Source organism: Lichenostomus cassidix, chromosome 2 (genome assembly GCF_008360975.1).
Source record: "Lichenostomus cassidix isolate B80296 chromosome 2, HeHo_3.0, whole genome shotgun sequence".
In the NCBI taxonomy this organism is placed as follows: domain Eukaryota; kingdom Metazoa; phylum Chordata; class Aves; order Passeriformes; family Meliphagidae; genus Lichenostomus; species Lichenostomus cassidix.
Genome location: NC_139482.1, coordinates 24,120,002 through 24,135,866, shown reverse-complemented (window position 1 = coordinate 24,135,866; position 15,865 = coordinate 24,120,002). Strand labels below are relative to the sequence as shown.

The 15,865-nt window shown below is 38.7% G+C and overlaps 1 protein-coding gene across 2 annotated transcripts in view; it reads right to left on the bottom strand.

Annotated features, from left to right (window-relative positions):
* The window catches only part of CASD1 (CAS1 domain sialic acid O acetyltransferase 1), a 28,816-nt gene extending 12,951 nt beyond the window's left edge, over positions 1 to 15,865 (bottom strand). Inside the window, exons 1-7 of one of the 2 annotated variants that reach the window (XM_085050739.1) lie at positions 15,534 to 15,865; positions 10,316 to 10,412; positions 9,538 to 9,658; positions 7,949 to 7,993; positions 5,666 to 5,728; positions 4,396 to 4,440; positions 1,600 to 1,723 (exon numbers count right to left, since the gene is read on the bottom strand). In XM_085050739.1, coding sequence (XP_084906865.1) covers positions 1,600 to 1,723; positions 4,396 to 4,440; positions 5,666 to 5,728; positions 7,949 to 7,993; positions 9,538 to 9,658; positions 10,316 to 10,412; positions 15,534 to 15,666 — 628 coding nt within the window. In that variant the 5' untranslated portion in view covers positions 15,667 to 15,865. Of the gene's footprint in view, positions 1 to 1,599; positions 1,724 to 4,395; positions 4,441 to 5,665; positions 5,729 to 7,948; positions 7,994 to 9,537; positions 9,659 to 10,315; positions 10,413 to 15,533 lie in introns of those variants that run through there. The other variant, XM_085050740.1, reaches the window with a different exon arrangement.

The following is a 15,865-nucleotide window of genomic DNA, read 5'->3' as shown; positions in this document are numbered from 1 at the left end:
TACTATCATTGAAGAGGTCACAATTGTTTAATTGTACAGAAAAAAATTTACAGCAAGGAATAAATGACTGTTACAGTTACTAGAGTTGTTTATGATGAAATGTTCTTATCACCATTCCCTATTAATGCATATGTCCTTGCAGGTTAGAAAGCTTGGGCCAGACAGGAATGCTTGTTTGATTTCTCTGAATCCTGAAAAAGCACATAATGGTGAAGAGCTGCTTATGCTTCCTCTCAGCAATGGAATCTCCCAAGAAAAGACTCCACAGGAAAGAGGGCAGAAGACAGGCACCAGAATAGACAGATGAGAAAAAAAAAAAACTTTCTCAAATCCTCTAGTTTCTGTGGATAACAACCAGCTCCTCATTTCTCTTAAGTCATGGGCCAATAAACATATTCCACTTGCTCCTGTTGATTCCAGTTTAACTGATGGCGGAATCTCAGTTTTATAGAAAAAGAGATTGACTTAATTGCCAACAGGCTTCAGAAATTACGTAAAGCTTAACAGAAAGTGATATGTGGTTCTAGATCAAAAGTTCAGCTGGAAGTCATTAAAAGTTCCTGTGTAAGCTGTTTCTGTGACACACTCTGTGAGATGCAGGTTGATTTACTTTAGCTACCTCATGCCTATGTTTGGATAATCAGTGTCTAGACAACTCTGTGTACAAACTGTTTCTCCTCCCATTTAGGCCATTAAAGAGATTACTCAAATGGACTTGATCTTTAGCAATAGAATGGTGGGAGATGTCTGACAGCTAACTGCTTCTGGCATAAATAAACATAGTTTTGAAAGGAATGGGAGAAGATTGATTTGTTGATTCAGATTTACCTCTAGAACCATCTTTGATAGGAACTTGGATATGACTGTAAAGGTACAGCTGAGTATATTGCTAACAGGGCTCAAAATCTGCCTATGTTTCTGAAGTGATGATAATCTAAAATGCTGTGTTCTGTGGCAGAAAAACCAGGAGCACATTCTACCTATGAGCTCATTGTTCAGTTTCAGGGAAATATATTAACTTTATTGAAGAAAAGCAAAACAATGTGAGCTTGGTGCCACAGTAAAAATGTCACTCACTCATTGTGAGCCATGATTTGTCGTCACAGTGTAGAGAAGCAAGTTTCATTCTAGAGACTTAACTTCTCTGTATTCTCAAGAGCATGTCCATTCTAGACACACACAGAGGCTGCACTTGTTCAACCTCTCCTATTATTAATATAATCTGAAAGCTCAACTGAACAAAACCACAGGAATACTGCTGTTGCATGCACTTGTGTTCTCGACTCCCAGGAGGTATGCATGGAGCACAGCACAGGGAGAATAGCCCTGGCATATTGAATCTGAGAGTAAGCTAACTAAGAATTAAGAGTTCAAAAGACAAAGACTTTTCTTGCTAGAGCTTTAAAATCTCTATCACTAGTAGCAGCTATTTAGGTATCATCTTAGTTAAGACTGCAAGAAGGGACAGATTGAAATTCAACCAACACCTTTTTCAGTCTGCTAGTTAGCAGTATGGATTTCAAGTTTTCCATATTCTACAATATAATGATTCAACAGACAGTGATGGTACAAATTGTTACCTACTGTTCATTACTTTACCTTGTAAGACCCAGTAAACATCACTACTTATTGCTAATTTTTCCAAAAGAGGTGCAATTGAAGTGATATTGATTTTATATTGTGCAAGGGCTTCGTTGCTGCCATTGTGAATCTTGATAGACCACTGGAGAAATAAAGAAATAGATTCAGAACCTGTATGTCTGTGGACCCTTAACTAATTGATTCCCTTGCTCTGTTAGTAGCTATTTTTCATTATTTCTATACAGCTAGCTAAAACTATTTCTTCAGTTTTCTATTCAAAAGCTCTAAATAATTTCTTTTGGCCCAAGCAGAGGTCTAGACAGACACTTGCATTTAACCAGATCACCTAAATACAGAGTATTTAATATTCAACTTATGTGTATATTTGATTTTTCCTAAATTAAATGACACAAGATGTTTTAATTCAAAGTCTCTTGGCTTTATCCAACAATGAAGCAGCAAAGCCAGACTTGTTACTGAAAAATCATGGCCAGTTCAGTCAATTCTACTCAAGAAAAACTGACCACAGCAAGAGATGCATGCAAACAAACTTGATGGTGATATCAAGTTCCCCTATTCCCATCTGTTTTGCAGATACTCACAAAGGAAAAAAAAAAACAAAACCAAAAACCAAAAAACCAAGAGCTATTTTAATTTCAGGTTTAATCTTCCATAGGGAATGACTGGGAGAATGCTACAGCCGCACAAGAATTCCTCCAAACTTTTGAAAATAATTTCCCACACTGCATGAAAAATGGATATAGCATTTTTTTTTAAGTGCTACTGTATCTCTGCTAACCTGGTAAAAACTGAAAAAAGCAAAACTAGAACAATTACCTTAAATGTAGCAAACTGTAGTTATTTCTAAATTTCTATATAAAAATTTTACTGTAAGCTAAGTACACTGATTCATGCACTTCCTGTTAATATTATTCAACATAAATTAACCAAATAACAAACAGCTGGCTCTGAGAACTCACACTGGAAAAAAAAAAGCAGTTTTTCCCAGCAGCTAAATACTTATGAAACACCAACAGCATTGTACAGACAGTTAAAGCAGCACATTCCATTCAGCAGGAAGTCAGGAATTAAGAAGCAAAGCACTGTAGTGACATTCTTAGAGAAGCTCCTTTTCCCAAAATAAGCAAGAAACTGAGTTTTGAATGAGCTGGAGTTTCTCCAGCTTATAAGACTTTACTTCTATTTATAAACTGTTATGCAGTTGACATCTTAAGACATGTCCAGGCCAAAGCAGCATGACCAAACCAAGAGCTGAGTTAAAGATATAGGTAAATTTCAAAATGCTGCAAAGTCCAAGAGCACATACCACGTTAACCTAGTGGCAGGTTACCACACCAGTGTCAGCTGGTGAGGTTGCTGATGTGTGTGATTTTGGAAACTTTTATTTTTTTGGAAGTCCCGTGAAACAGGGGATGTTTATCTTTGTCCAACTCTAGGTATCATATTAAATGTTTTGTATAAATACACTAGTGTTAAAAAGAGCAGAGCCTCCCCTGCATATTGTTAGTTTGTATCTCCTGCTGTCCACAAAAGGCAACAAGCTATGGCTAATGTATACATCTGAGTATAGGGAATTATTTAGCTTAGTATTCTGCAGTTTTGCAACCTGACTTTCTGCACGCCAGAACATTATCCATATATAATGGCATTTTCTGTATGAAATACAATGACTCATCCTAGTAATACATGCTACATTCTCAGACTGAGAAGAGATATTCTAGGCTTACTATGATTCCTAAAGCTCAAATATTTATGTGGATCCTACAGAGGAAGGGAACTTAGGGGTTAACTTGATGGAAAATGAGAATTTTTGATCCCTCAGGAAATGTGTGGAGGTCTACAATCACACATGACTTCCCTTTAAAATTGAGGGAATTCATCCTTAGATGGGCATGCCCAGAACCTTCCAGATTGGTAGAGTGCCTAAACTCTTTCTAAACCAAACTGCTTTTGAAGGATTTTGTTTAAAATGCAACACATTTTCCCCTCTTTACGTTTCAATTGGTATGAAAATATTCCTTTCAAATTCCAGTTTCCAGGTATTTGGAAGTAAGGAACATTAAATGTGGAAACAATGAGATGAGCATTTGTTTGACTTGACTTTATTACTAGAACAGACTACTTGGGGGGCTCTTGATCCCTGGAAGTTTTCTTGATCCCTGGCTGACTTGTCACGTGCAACACAGGTAGCAATGATCCTGCATAGTGGGAAACTGATGGGTTAGGAGACCTCTTCTGGTCTTTGTCAGCCCTGTTTTCTATGATGCAGTGCATAGCAGTGGTGGAACCTTCCAGTGGAACAAGGTTCAGGAAATGCAATCTCTTTGATTGTTGAATTATGTAAAGTTACGATTTTTACCCATATATATATATACACATATAAAAGAAATATGTGTGGTCAAAGAGACCATCCCAGATTGGCCTATGCTCAAAAGCAGAATTCTGTGACTGAATAAGGTGTATTAAAAATACATCTCAGTTAGTATGCATATACTTTATTTAACTTTTAAAATTAATAATCTGCTTTTAATTAAAACTATTAGCGAGGTTAAAGCTCATTAACACTTATTAACCAGTATCGCTAACAAAAACCAAGTACTGTACATCACACAGCTATAATCAAGTATACCTGATATCTTAAAACCACTTTGAGTAACAGCAAATTCCCTGAGAATCGATATTTTATAATAAACTGGGTTTAACAACTTGATCATGTAACCAACTTGAAAACATTAAAATTATCCTACAAGAATTTCCTTCTTTACTAAAATGCCTCATACATGTATAACTTACCGTGGCAGCTCCTACTACAATTATATGAGGTTTTGCCACAGAACCCTAAGACACAAAAATAAAAAGGAATTAGTTTCAAAATATTTGGAAATTATACTTATTATTAAGACCTCTATCTTAATTAACTGTGACTCATTTGTCCATCAGCTAATCATTACAAAACAGTAGACTGCAGATATATTAGAGAGAACATATACTTGAAATATATGAGATACCTGAATTTTCACATAATAGAATCTACAAAAGCGTGAAGTATCAATAAGCACCTACAATCATTTAGCAGCCTAAGTTCTCTTTAAAAGCTGTTTAAACATCTTCTCTTAATGTCAAGTAAACTGTAGGTCACAATACTGAACTTTTTCTCTCGGTCTCAGCATTGTCAAACAACTGTTAGAGCTGCTGTACTGACAATTGTTACCTCAAAGATTTGACAGTTCTATGTAGGACAAGGACAAGAGCCACTGTATTCAAACAGAAGAGCACAAGGAAACAAACAGTCCTGAGCACCTTGGTACAAAGTTCATCCTGGCACAGCAAGGAAAATTAGCAGCTCTCAATTTTTGTAGAAACCACAGAAAAAGAAAACCAAAGGATAATTTCAGCTATCCTGATAGAAGGCATTGTGCAAGAATGACCAACAGGATGGCAAAAGAATCACCATGGGCTACTACTAAATAACTCCAGGCTATTTAAAGGTCAACAAAGGAAGAAAAAAGAAAAAATTAGTTGCCAATCTGTAAATCTATTACATTTGTCAGAGTTACAGAATAACATGGCAATCTGCATCATAACTGAAACATATAAATTAATTATTATGTTAATTGTTGAGGGAAATATTGAAAACAAAATTCTTCAAAGAATTCAAAGAAAGAATTCTTCAAAATTCCTCAAAGAAACAATTCTTGACTTTGCAAATTAACTTGTCCTTAAGTCTGAAACACTCAAATTAACACTAATACAAAATCATAGAATCATAGTATAGCTCAAGTTGGAATGGATCCCTAAGGATGAAAATATTTGTTCACATTAAAGTGGAGCCTTTGCAGCCACAGAGGAAGTAAAATGCCAAACCAGACTGAATTTCTTTTAGCTCTTAATAGGATGAATTAACCTTCCCCTAGGATGTAGGGTTTTTCTACTTTGCTTAGGGGTTTTTCTGGTCCAAGTGATAGCATCCTTGGAAGACCAGGAGATATCCAGAAACACATACACCAGTACACATCTCCTTTTCATTACTCTGAAGACAAATTTTAGATCTCTTAAAACAAACCTCAGTCCAAGATTTGATACGTTGCCTCATAGAGCCATTAACTTCTGGATACCATAGAAAATCCTGTAAAATAAAGGCAGAGTTACTCTGTAAGCTTAAAAGACAATCAGTACACTAAAACCAAAAAATGCAAAAAACCTAACTAACTGCCATCAATTCAACCTTGAACAACATTTGGCCCAGGGTGTGATTTGCTTTGCAGTTAGCATGAAAAGCCTGGCATCTTACTCTAGCATGGAAAACAGAAAGCAAAGAAAAAAAAGGGGAAAAAAGCCAACAAACTCACAGAATTCTTCCCTCATGAGAAACAAATTTTTATTTGTAGGTCAGAAGTTGGAATTTCACCAAAAAGATGATTTTTTAATGTCTGCCATATGGGATTTCTATAACGGATAAATCCAAGGTCACATCTATAACTTCCTAGAACTTGCTTTTTGCTCAATTTCCCACATTTTTACCAGCAGGGTTTTTTTTTGTTCCAATGCTTAAAATAATTGATAGCATGAAATAATAATTTTCAAACAAAACCAAAACCTAATAATTCACCTTAAAACTTCATAAATTATCAGCTGTTTAAATCTAATAGTGTTGTGGATATTAAACACATTATCTACCAGCATTCTTTAAATTGCCAGAAGCACTGCTCAACTTTCATCCAGAAGAACAGTCTAGACTAGTGCTACTATGTCTCCCAGGTAAAGCCATGACTTCCTAGCATTTAGTTAGTCCTTAAAACAGCACTACTGAACAGTCTAAAAATACATGTTAAAGTGAAATGGCAGGGACTACGCATGCAAAAACTATTGTGAGGAAACTTTTTAACACAGAATGTTGAAACACTATCAGCAAAGAGGAAATCTCTATCTTCCACCCCTTTGGTTTGTTAGATTTTGGTAGTTCACTTGAGTATTGTCAACTCATTATTTGTCTGTGGAACCTGTGAGCAGCCATGCTGTCCTCTGCCATGGCTAAAGGACAGAGGAGTCACTGTGATGACTAGAAAGGGCAAAACTAAACGCTCCACTTGTTCCCACTAATTTTCTCTTTTGTTAGTCAAGTATTTTCCACATTTGGATTATTGGGTCACAGCCAATCTGAATGTGGAAATTCAGCTACTATGCCAATAATGTCGAAGAGCAATACTGTATCAAAACAAGGAAGAAGCAGACTGGGAATATACTCTTAACTACCCAGATATCTCCCAAAATCCCACACCTGCCATCTCAAATCTTGGTGGTCTGGTACCTACCAAGGCTTAAGGAGTTTTGAAGATGTGATCTTTTCAGGGCAGCCCAATGCAAATGACACTGCATTGGCACCTTTTTCCTGCCTTGTGTTCTGAATTGTTTTCCAGCATTCAGATAACCACACGATGAGCCACATCAGACTTGATCAAAAAGGAATCCTGCAAAGGAACTTTTTGGCTCAATTGACTCCTGAAACAACCCACTCCACAGCTTACCAGTGCTGGTTGCAGCACAAACACAGGAACATACTGTGAAGGGCAACAGAGTGGGTCAGCACCTGCTTAAACTGCCATTGGCTTACACCTGAAAATGTTATTCTGTACCCTAAGTCTTAACCATGTACACAAACAGGTACTGAAAACCCGCTTTCAGACAACTCAGCAAACACACTGCTTCTTTGCTTTTGGTGAATAGAGAATGAGTTTTCTTCTGGGCACAAATAAATACATGATTAGCACAATGCCAGCACTGCTGAGAGCTGCCATGGGAAGCAAAGAAAGCTATTGAGGACAGCATTTCCATTGCCTGGGCAGAGAGAACAGAGCCCTTCAGAAAAACTAGCCTCAAGTACTTTGTTTGTTTTCTTTTTTTAAATATCCACATTATAATCAACATTGTACTTATCTCTCCATGCAAGAACAGTGGAAAGAATACTTGTTGGGATAGCATAGAAAACTCAGTGGCAATTACAATTAGCAATCCAAGGAAGTTAGACCCAGATACATATTCTTACAGCATGAAAAGAGTAAACTTCCTGGCAAAAGCTATTCTTGGGATGGCCAAATTATAAGATCTGACAAAAAGAAAAATTATACACAGTTCCAGAGCTTATGCCCACAACTAAGCCACCATACAAGTACTCCATGACAAATTCTCTCAAAATATAGTACGTTAAGATACACTCTGAAATATCTGTAAAGAATGTTGATGGTCTTTATCTTCTTTTGAATTTTCAGTTCTGACTGAAATTTTAATTACATTGGATGAAATAATAACGTGATTATGACTTGCAATTTAACGCTAGATAAAAACTTACCACTTTAATTGAAGCAGATTTATCTTCAAATGGGATATTTCCATGCTGTCAAAAAAACCCCAAAACAATAAAAACAAAGTAAGAAAAACTTTCAGAATGAAACCAAAATATTTACATACCTATGCTAACTTGCTCTCACCCAAAGGTTTATTTTCAGTGGGAAGGATATTTCTTGTATAAACTCGTCAGTGTACGCACGCAAAATATTTATGCTGCTTTCTTGATCAAACAAGCTACTCAAATAAACAGTTTATTGTTCCTGGAAGAAATCTAGCCAACAAAGTCTGAAATGCTTTCTGTTCACCCCGTTACAAAGGTATCAAATATTTTCCTAAATTTAGCCTCCCAATGCAAGAAAAACTTAGGACTTTTTCCTCATTCTTTGCTTACACTGCCTTTCTCCAGCCTTCCTTTTCATCTGCCCATCTCCTTTGCACAAAACAACCAACATAGTTTTAATTAAATAATAAAAGAAAATAATCTCAGTCAGAAATAAAATATGGAATGCATTATTAAATTTTGTGAGTAAAAACTGTAAGAAATCAGAAAGGAAGGAGTCAGACATGCATACACAATCCTCCTTTAGAATTATTAAATACAGTATTAATTTCAATCCTGGTCCATAAGAACAAGTGTACTTCTCCAAACTGAGATCTTGATTTCAGTAACATTTGACAAAAGATACTCTCAACTCAGAATCAGTTGTAACACTCTGTCATCCCACCATTACTTACTTTTGGGCAGCAACAGTGACCTAACCAATTGACTAGGAAAACGGGAGTTCTTGGATCAATCAAACATTTTGTTTTGACAAGTGGAAGTGACTGCATGCTGAGTGCTGGACAAGCTGCCAGCTTGCATTTCTAAGTGACAGAATTACTAAATAATTAACAAATCTGATGTACTGTTGAAAATGAAAGGTGTCTTTTCCATCACATATGTACATACATCTATGAAGCCATGTGCCTAAGAATTATGATATAGCAAAAGAAATCAACAGTCTGTTAAACAAATGATGCAGCTAAATCCTTTCTTCCTTTTTCCACCCGGCCACGGTTTACATGCTTCACCTTATAAAGTTCAGACAGCTCTTCAGTGATGAAAAAGAAGGTAAGACCTGAAACTATTTTTAGTTTCAGCTTCAAGTTAGACCTGGAAATCTGTCATTGCCCCAAGGATTTTTATGAACAGATTAGATCAGCAATTTAACTGACATTTTAAATGACAAATTACAAGACACAAATTACTACTATTTAAAAACACACAAAGGAGCAATCATTTCCTCATCAAGAAACCAAATATGAAGCATAAATTGCTAAGGGACAAATCAGCTTCATTAATTTATTCCCAGGCTGCCACAAGCTTTCTCTTGAGCTTCCTATTTCTCTTCTCAGATTCACAATTACCTCATCTGTACCCAAACAATTTTTTGGGCTTAATCTTGTTCTTCTTCAAAATGCCTTCCTGTGCTTTTTCCTCCTGAGGGCTAGGCCAGCAAACAGTACAGTTTGCTTTTTTGAAGTTTAGAAGAGAGTTATAAGGTAAATCAGGAAGAAAAAAAAATCAATCATCAAAATAAACTATCTCACCTTAATTCCCTCTTCTTTGACTTGAGGATTTATGAGTTTTATAAATGAATAGAACAGCTGTCGAATTCTAGAATCTCCTATAAACACAACATGTTTGTCTATGAGGCAATTTTTTGCTTCACTGTAAAACAAAACAGCAACATTAGTGTTACAGAAAATTTATATCTTAGAAAGAAGTATTCTGAAAATATACAGAGCTATATAGATAATTCTAAATATCATATCCAGCTCTAAGGCATGGTAATTTTTTAAAAACATGCTGAATTAATAAAAAGTTTAGTACAATTTACATAGAATTGAAAATGAAGTCTCCTACTAATGTGATTAGGCAAACATCCAAGCAGGTTTTCCAATTATGTGTGCAGTGGTAATATACAGCATAATTCTTAAAAAAAAAAAAATAAATAGAAGTTCTCTTGCTAGTAGGTGAAAAAAAGTGATTGGTAATTTTATTTGGGATATTTTTATTTGCAATCTGACACGTAAGGTCAGCAACCTGAGAGTGACATATGCAGCCTCATGTGGCTCTCCATAACTTGTGCCAATACCTCTATCACCAACATTTATTTGTATTTTTATACAGAAATACAACCACGGTAAACACTGCAGACACACAGATAAAGTACTAGGAAAAGACTTCCTTCTGGTAAATGTTGTATATTTTTGAAAGCCTAGAGAATCAGATATAAAGTGAACAATAGATGACACTGCAACTACTATAGCTTCAGTCATTCAAGACTCTTCTTTCCAGATAAACACAAGGCATGAGTTTCCTTACCTATTTTTATACTTATGCATCATACAACTGTGAGGTTGCCATACTTTTTCTCCAAGAAATCTCCCACTGGACAGAAGATACTCACATGTATCGCCACCTTTAAAATGTTACATCAAGATTAGAATTCAGACACATGAAAGGTAAAACATAGTCCCATTGCTATTATAAAAAATAATTTGACAACATTTGAAAAACAGAAATTGAAACAGTCAACACCATGAACAAATCAAACTGATTGTAAATACATCTTGCACAACTTTCTGCAAGTTGCCTTCTCACTTATTATACAACACTGTTCTAAAAATCCCACCCCACCCACAAAATGTTAGTGATCCCAGTTCTGCTGCCAGAAAGAGGCTGTGACTTAAAATGTCATTTCCTTTAAAAGATGCCAATCCACTCTATCTACAATCCAGAATACACTAACATGAACTTAAAGAATACAACTGCTGAGATAAATAATCTTCTACACAGAATCATCATGCACAACATCTTGTATAGAACACAAAACTCATCACAAGCTTTGCAGAAGAGTCTGATACATCTCCCTGTTTAAGACATATGGTCGTGTGGTCACCTTAGAACAGGTGATATGGTCAAAATGCAAAAAAAAACACCCAAAACATTCACATGACAGTTTGCTGATCATTCTGAACTGCATGTGTCTTTTCCAGTCAGTAAGTTTTATGCATATAATTAAGATTAACTTTACAGGTGGTGACGTTTCAGGTCATGTTAAGTTTAAAATATCTCAGTTATTAAATCAGGGACTGTTAATCATCCCAACTATTAAATCATCCCAACTCCATGTCAGATTCTGCTGCCTTATAACTGAACAAAACTGAACACCATTCACTGCAACAGAAGTTGCTCTCCAACATTTTTGTCATACTTGGCATTTCCGAGCACTGACAAACAGGGAAATGGTTCCGAATGAAATGGTAGGGACTTGTTCTAGCTTGTGCAGAAACAATGTACCACTGCCCATACCTAATACTTTCTGTGAAACCTTCACTTCATTAAACTCAACTTATACTTTGGTTTTCAAGCAATACAATTTCCCTGATTGTCAAACTTGCAAACTCACAAAAACTATCATTTTGAGTAAGTTGCATCAAAAATGAAACTGTCAGGAATAATGAAAAAAACCATAATCTAATCAAAAGCAACACCAGTTTGATAATGAGGTGACTTAAGAGTTACTACTGATACAAAGTCCTCCACTTTGCAGATGATGATAACCAGGAGATGTACCAAAGTGATATAAGAGTGAACTGTGTAAAAGAATGTCCATGACCTATTAGACTCCCTCTGACATCCATTAACTTGCTGAGAAAGATGCTAAGAAAATAAGGACAGTTATTCACAGTCAGACCAATGGTCGGTCTAGCCTGGTATTCTGCCTTCAACAGGGGCCAGAAGCAGATGCAGAGATGAGTAAGAAGAGGCCAAGTAAACATTATGTTCTTGCTAATGTTCTTCAACTATGCTCAGTCCAGGGACTTACTGAACTGGACATGCAGTCTTCAAGTTTTTAGCACCCACAGCATCCTTCCACAGGAGCTTTCCATATGCGCATCTGATGCTTGAAGAATCATCTGCCTTTATTTGAAATATGGTTTGTACTAGATTTATTTGGCACTTCCTGGTTCTTCCATGGGACAAGGCAGTTTGGACTTATGTCTGTCATGATTTGTAAACTACCATCCTTTTTCAATCAAGTTTTCAAGACTGGAGGATGTTCTTGAGTTCATGACTCAAACTCAGTACCTCTGTACTCCATGGCCCTCCTACCATAATAATTGCCCATAAATAGAACCATCCTCCATCCTACAGTATGTTCACTGACGGAACATTCCAAAGGTCACACATTGTATACATTTGAAACATAGAGACAATATTTCATGTCAAGGGCTTATGCCTTCTTGCCCAGCTCTAGGTACTGTTTATCTTACTATTGCCCTGAGCAATATTATAAAGTTCCTGAAACTCCTTAGGAGCATTACTGATGTTTGGTATCTTCCTTTAAACATAACTGTAGAAGTTACAGGGAGAAGATGAAGGAGGGGGAATAAACAAGACTGAAACAGCAGCCAAGAGACTAAACTGGAGGTTACACACCAGACAGTGCCTCCAGAAATGCTCAGATGAAATAGCAGCCAAAGAACTATGCTCATTTTAATGCACTACACCTTATTCTTAACCATCAATGAAATCTTAAAAGACCAACCAGCCAAATAACAAAAAAATCCAACCAAAAAAAAAAAAAAACAACAACAACAAAAGGAACCAAAACTTGAAAAATAGAATTCCAAGTGCCATTGTATACACAAAACACAGACCACTCTTTTAAAACTTTCTTTGTGTAAATTATTCTTCCAACACATTGCCTTTTATGCTCACTTAGATACACTACGTTATACAAAGTGTATAATTTCTCTGAATTTTATTATGGCCATTATTCTAATTTATCATTCCTCAAAATCATGGTTATTCCATTGAAACTGTGAAATCTCAAAGTCTTCATTCAGCACTAAGTTTCCCAAAGCTTTCTCTAAAAGGCATACTCCCTTTTTTGAAGAGCTGGAAATTCAATTGTTCTCTATTTTTCAAAATTAAAAATGTAGTTTTAAACAGAATCTACTACTGTTGATTTTAAGAATGCAAAATTTTAAATAAAAGCTTGTTTCCAAAAAAGTTTAGGACTGTACCTTTGAAATATAACAGCTGAAAAACACACAGCACTGAATTCACTGGAGAGTATGTGAACATTCAATCCACTTAACTCTTCAAAAGCTTAAGACAGTCTGTACCTTCTCTTAATTCATGTTCTTTTGTAAAAAAAATGTAGGTGACCCCTAAATATTACAGTCCCCCCTGTTATGAATCTGATCTTCCACAATGCCAGTTCAGCATCTTTTCATACAAGTAAATTTTATACAGGCAAGTTTGACTGGGAAGTACACTGGGCTGCTCCTCTCAATAATACGTACTTGCATTACTGAGGCCAAAAATTGGCTAAAACCTTTACGTGTAATGACAATCAGACAAAAGAGAAAATATAAAAGCACAACAAACACAGCAATCCTTTCTGTGACATGGCCTGGCTTTCACCGCCTGACAACTTTCAGCCTGTTTGCAGCCCCACCTCATCCACCCCTCTTGAAATCACGATAACCCTTTTCAGGATACTTTTCGTATAAAATGTCTTATGTGGAAAAGAAAGTGTTTTCTTGTGATCATTTTAAATGAATTGCTTGCTGTTTAACTTTTCAGTTGATACTTTTTTGTATCAACTGAAACACAGTAACAATTAATTTATTGCCCCAATAAGTCCTACTATTTGCGATCATTAATAAGTTACTATGTTTCTCTCCAGGCTACAGAATTTTATTCTGTTTCATTATTTCTTCATTGTTTCATTCTCCTGCCATTTGTGTTGCTCTTTTGTACATGCTTTCCAACTTCTATTATACCACTACTAAGAGGGGGTGACCAACACAACTGAGAGTAAGTGAGGTGCCAGTTAGCTTTAGCTGTGTAATATCGGTGAAAACCTCTGGTTTTTTCATTAATTGTCAACAGTATTGGGCCATTTGCTTAATTTCAACTGTTTGCTATCACTGCAGGTTTGCAAGTTTTATCTCTCTGATAAAAGTGCTTCTATCTATCCTAAAAATTCACCTGCTATAAATTTTTCACTCTCCTTTTCTAAACTGTTTATTTGAACATTGTATGTTCATAGAAGCCCAAATTGGTTACTCTGGTTTCACTATGACTCCATGCCCTCCTACCTTTCAAACAGTTATGGGAGAACCTTTCCCCTATCTTCTAATTGCTTCAAGAAACTAGAAGCCTTAGGTGAAAAACTTGAAAGGTTAGTAACAATCCATACAGACCATATCAATTTACATAAAGGCCAGCAGATTCTCACCATTTTGCAGTCTGTGACTCACCCCCCTCATTAACTCTCCCAGAATATTTTCCTTGTCACCTGCTTGATACGGCAGTCCCTATTTTTTAGTTTTGCAATCCCTCTAAAAATTTGCCACCTTCCTCCTGTCTGGTTTTGTGACTCCCTTGTGCCTTAAGAAACACTGCAAAAAAGGCAATTTCAATTACCTCATGCTCGAGCTACTCTAGAATTCAGTAAATGCTTCCATGTCTTCCAGTTTAACACTAGTCAGTTTATCAGACTTACTGACATGCCAGCTAGAGGGTGAATCTAGGGAATTGTATACATAAAGATCCCTATCCCTTTTCCCATTTCCACAATGAACTGCCTCAGCCTTGTCTCCCACGAATGCTGGCAGCCAGCGTTAGAACACGACACCAGCTGTCCCACAACAAACGGAGCCGCGGTGATCTCCCTACACATCAACTTTTTGATTTACTCACAAAAACACACCGCTCTTTTTAGCGTGACACGGAAACAAGTAAATATTTCCTTCAGCACTTCCATTTGCATGTACGGATCATGCCAAGATTCTGTGCTTCAGGGCCAAAACAAGCCTAGCGAGGAGGGGCGAGCGGAGCTGCCAGCGCCCTGTAACCGAGGTGCACCGTGCTCAGCCGGTCACTGCCACGGCTGCTCGGTCCCCGGGGCTTGGCCATGGCCACCGACAGCACGTGAAACCAAACAGCTCTCCGCTTCGCTTCAGCCACCAGAGCGGCTGCTTTCCTTAAGTGTGAGGCGATGGTTCAAAGAGTGAAACAACATGTACCAAATCTCGTACCAATTAAGACTTTAACCACTAATTGCCAGGTAATTAGTCATTAATCATCCCGTATGGGAACCAGTGACAGGGAAGAAGGCACCCCCTAGCCCTGCAGCTTCACCTGCCGCAGGCCGGGCCCCGGAGCTGCTCAGCGCGAACACCGCACCGCCGCAGCCCCGCCAGCCTCATCGCCGCCCTCTCTCCGCGGGGCCTCGCCCGGCCGGCGCAGCCTGCGGCGACCCCCGCGCCGGGCCCGCAGGGCCCCGCAGCCAGGTCCCCGCCGCCGCTGTCCCCCGGGCTCGCGTCCCGCGGCAGCCGACGACCCGCGGAGCCGCGCTGCCCGCACGGCCCCGACCGGCCGCGGCTTCCCCGGGCGTAGAGACCCGCCGCCCTCCCTGCACGGCCGCGGTTCCCGAGCGCCGCCGGGGCTCCACCGGGGCTCCGCCTCCCCTGCCCGGCAGCCGCGGCCCCCCGCGGAGCGCCCGCGGCCGCCCCCTCACCTCGGTAGCGGCGGGAGGCGGCGTGGCAGGCGGTGAGGAGCAGGACGGCGCCCAGCGCCAGCGCCTTGGCGCTCCTCACGCTGAAGTAGTAGTTGATCTCCCGCTTGCCCCCGGTGTAGGCCAGCGCCGCCATCTTGGCTCCTCCATGACAACAGCGTGCGATGGGGCGGGCGGGCGCGGCGGGGCAGCACTGGGTCCCCGCCGGCGGCCAACGCGGACCCCGCCGCTACCGCCGTCCCCGCCGCCGCGGCCGAGAGCAGCCCCACGCCCCGCGGCCGCCGGGGCGGAGCCGGCGCCCCTCTCCTGGCGCCGCCGCTTCCCCTCGGCCGCCA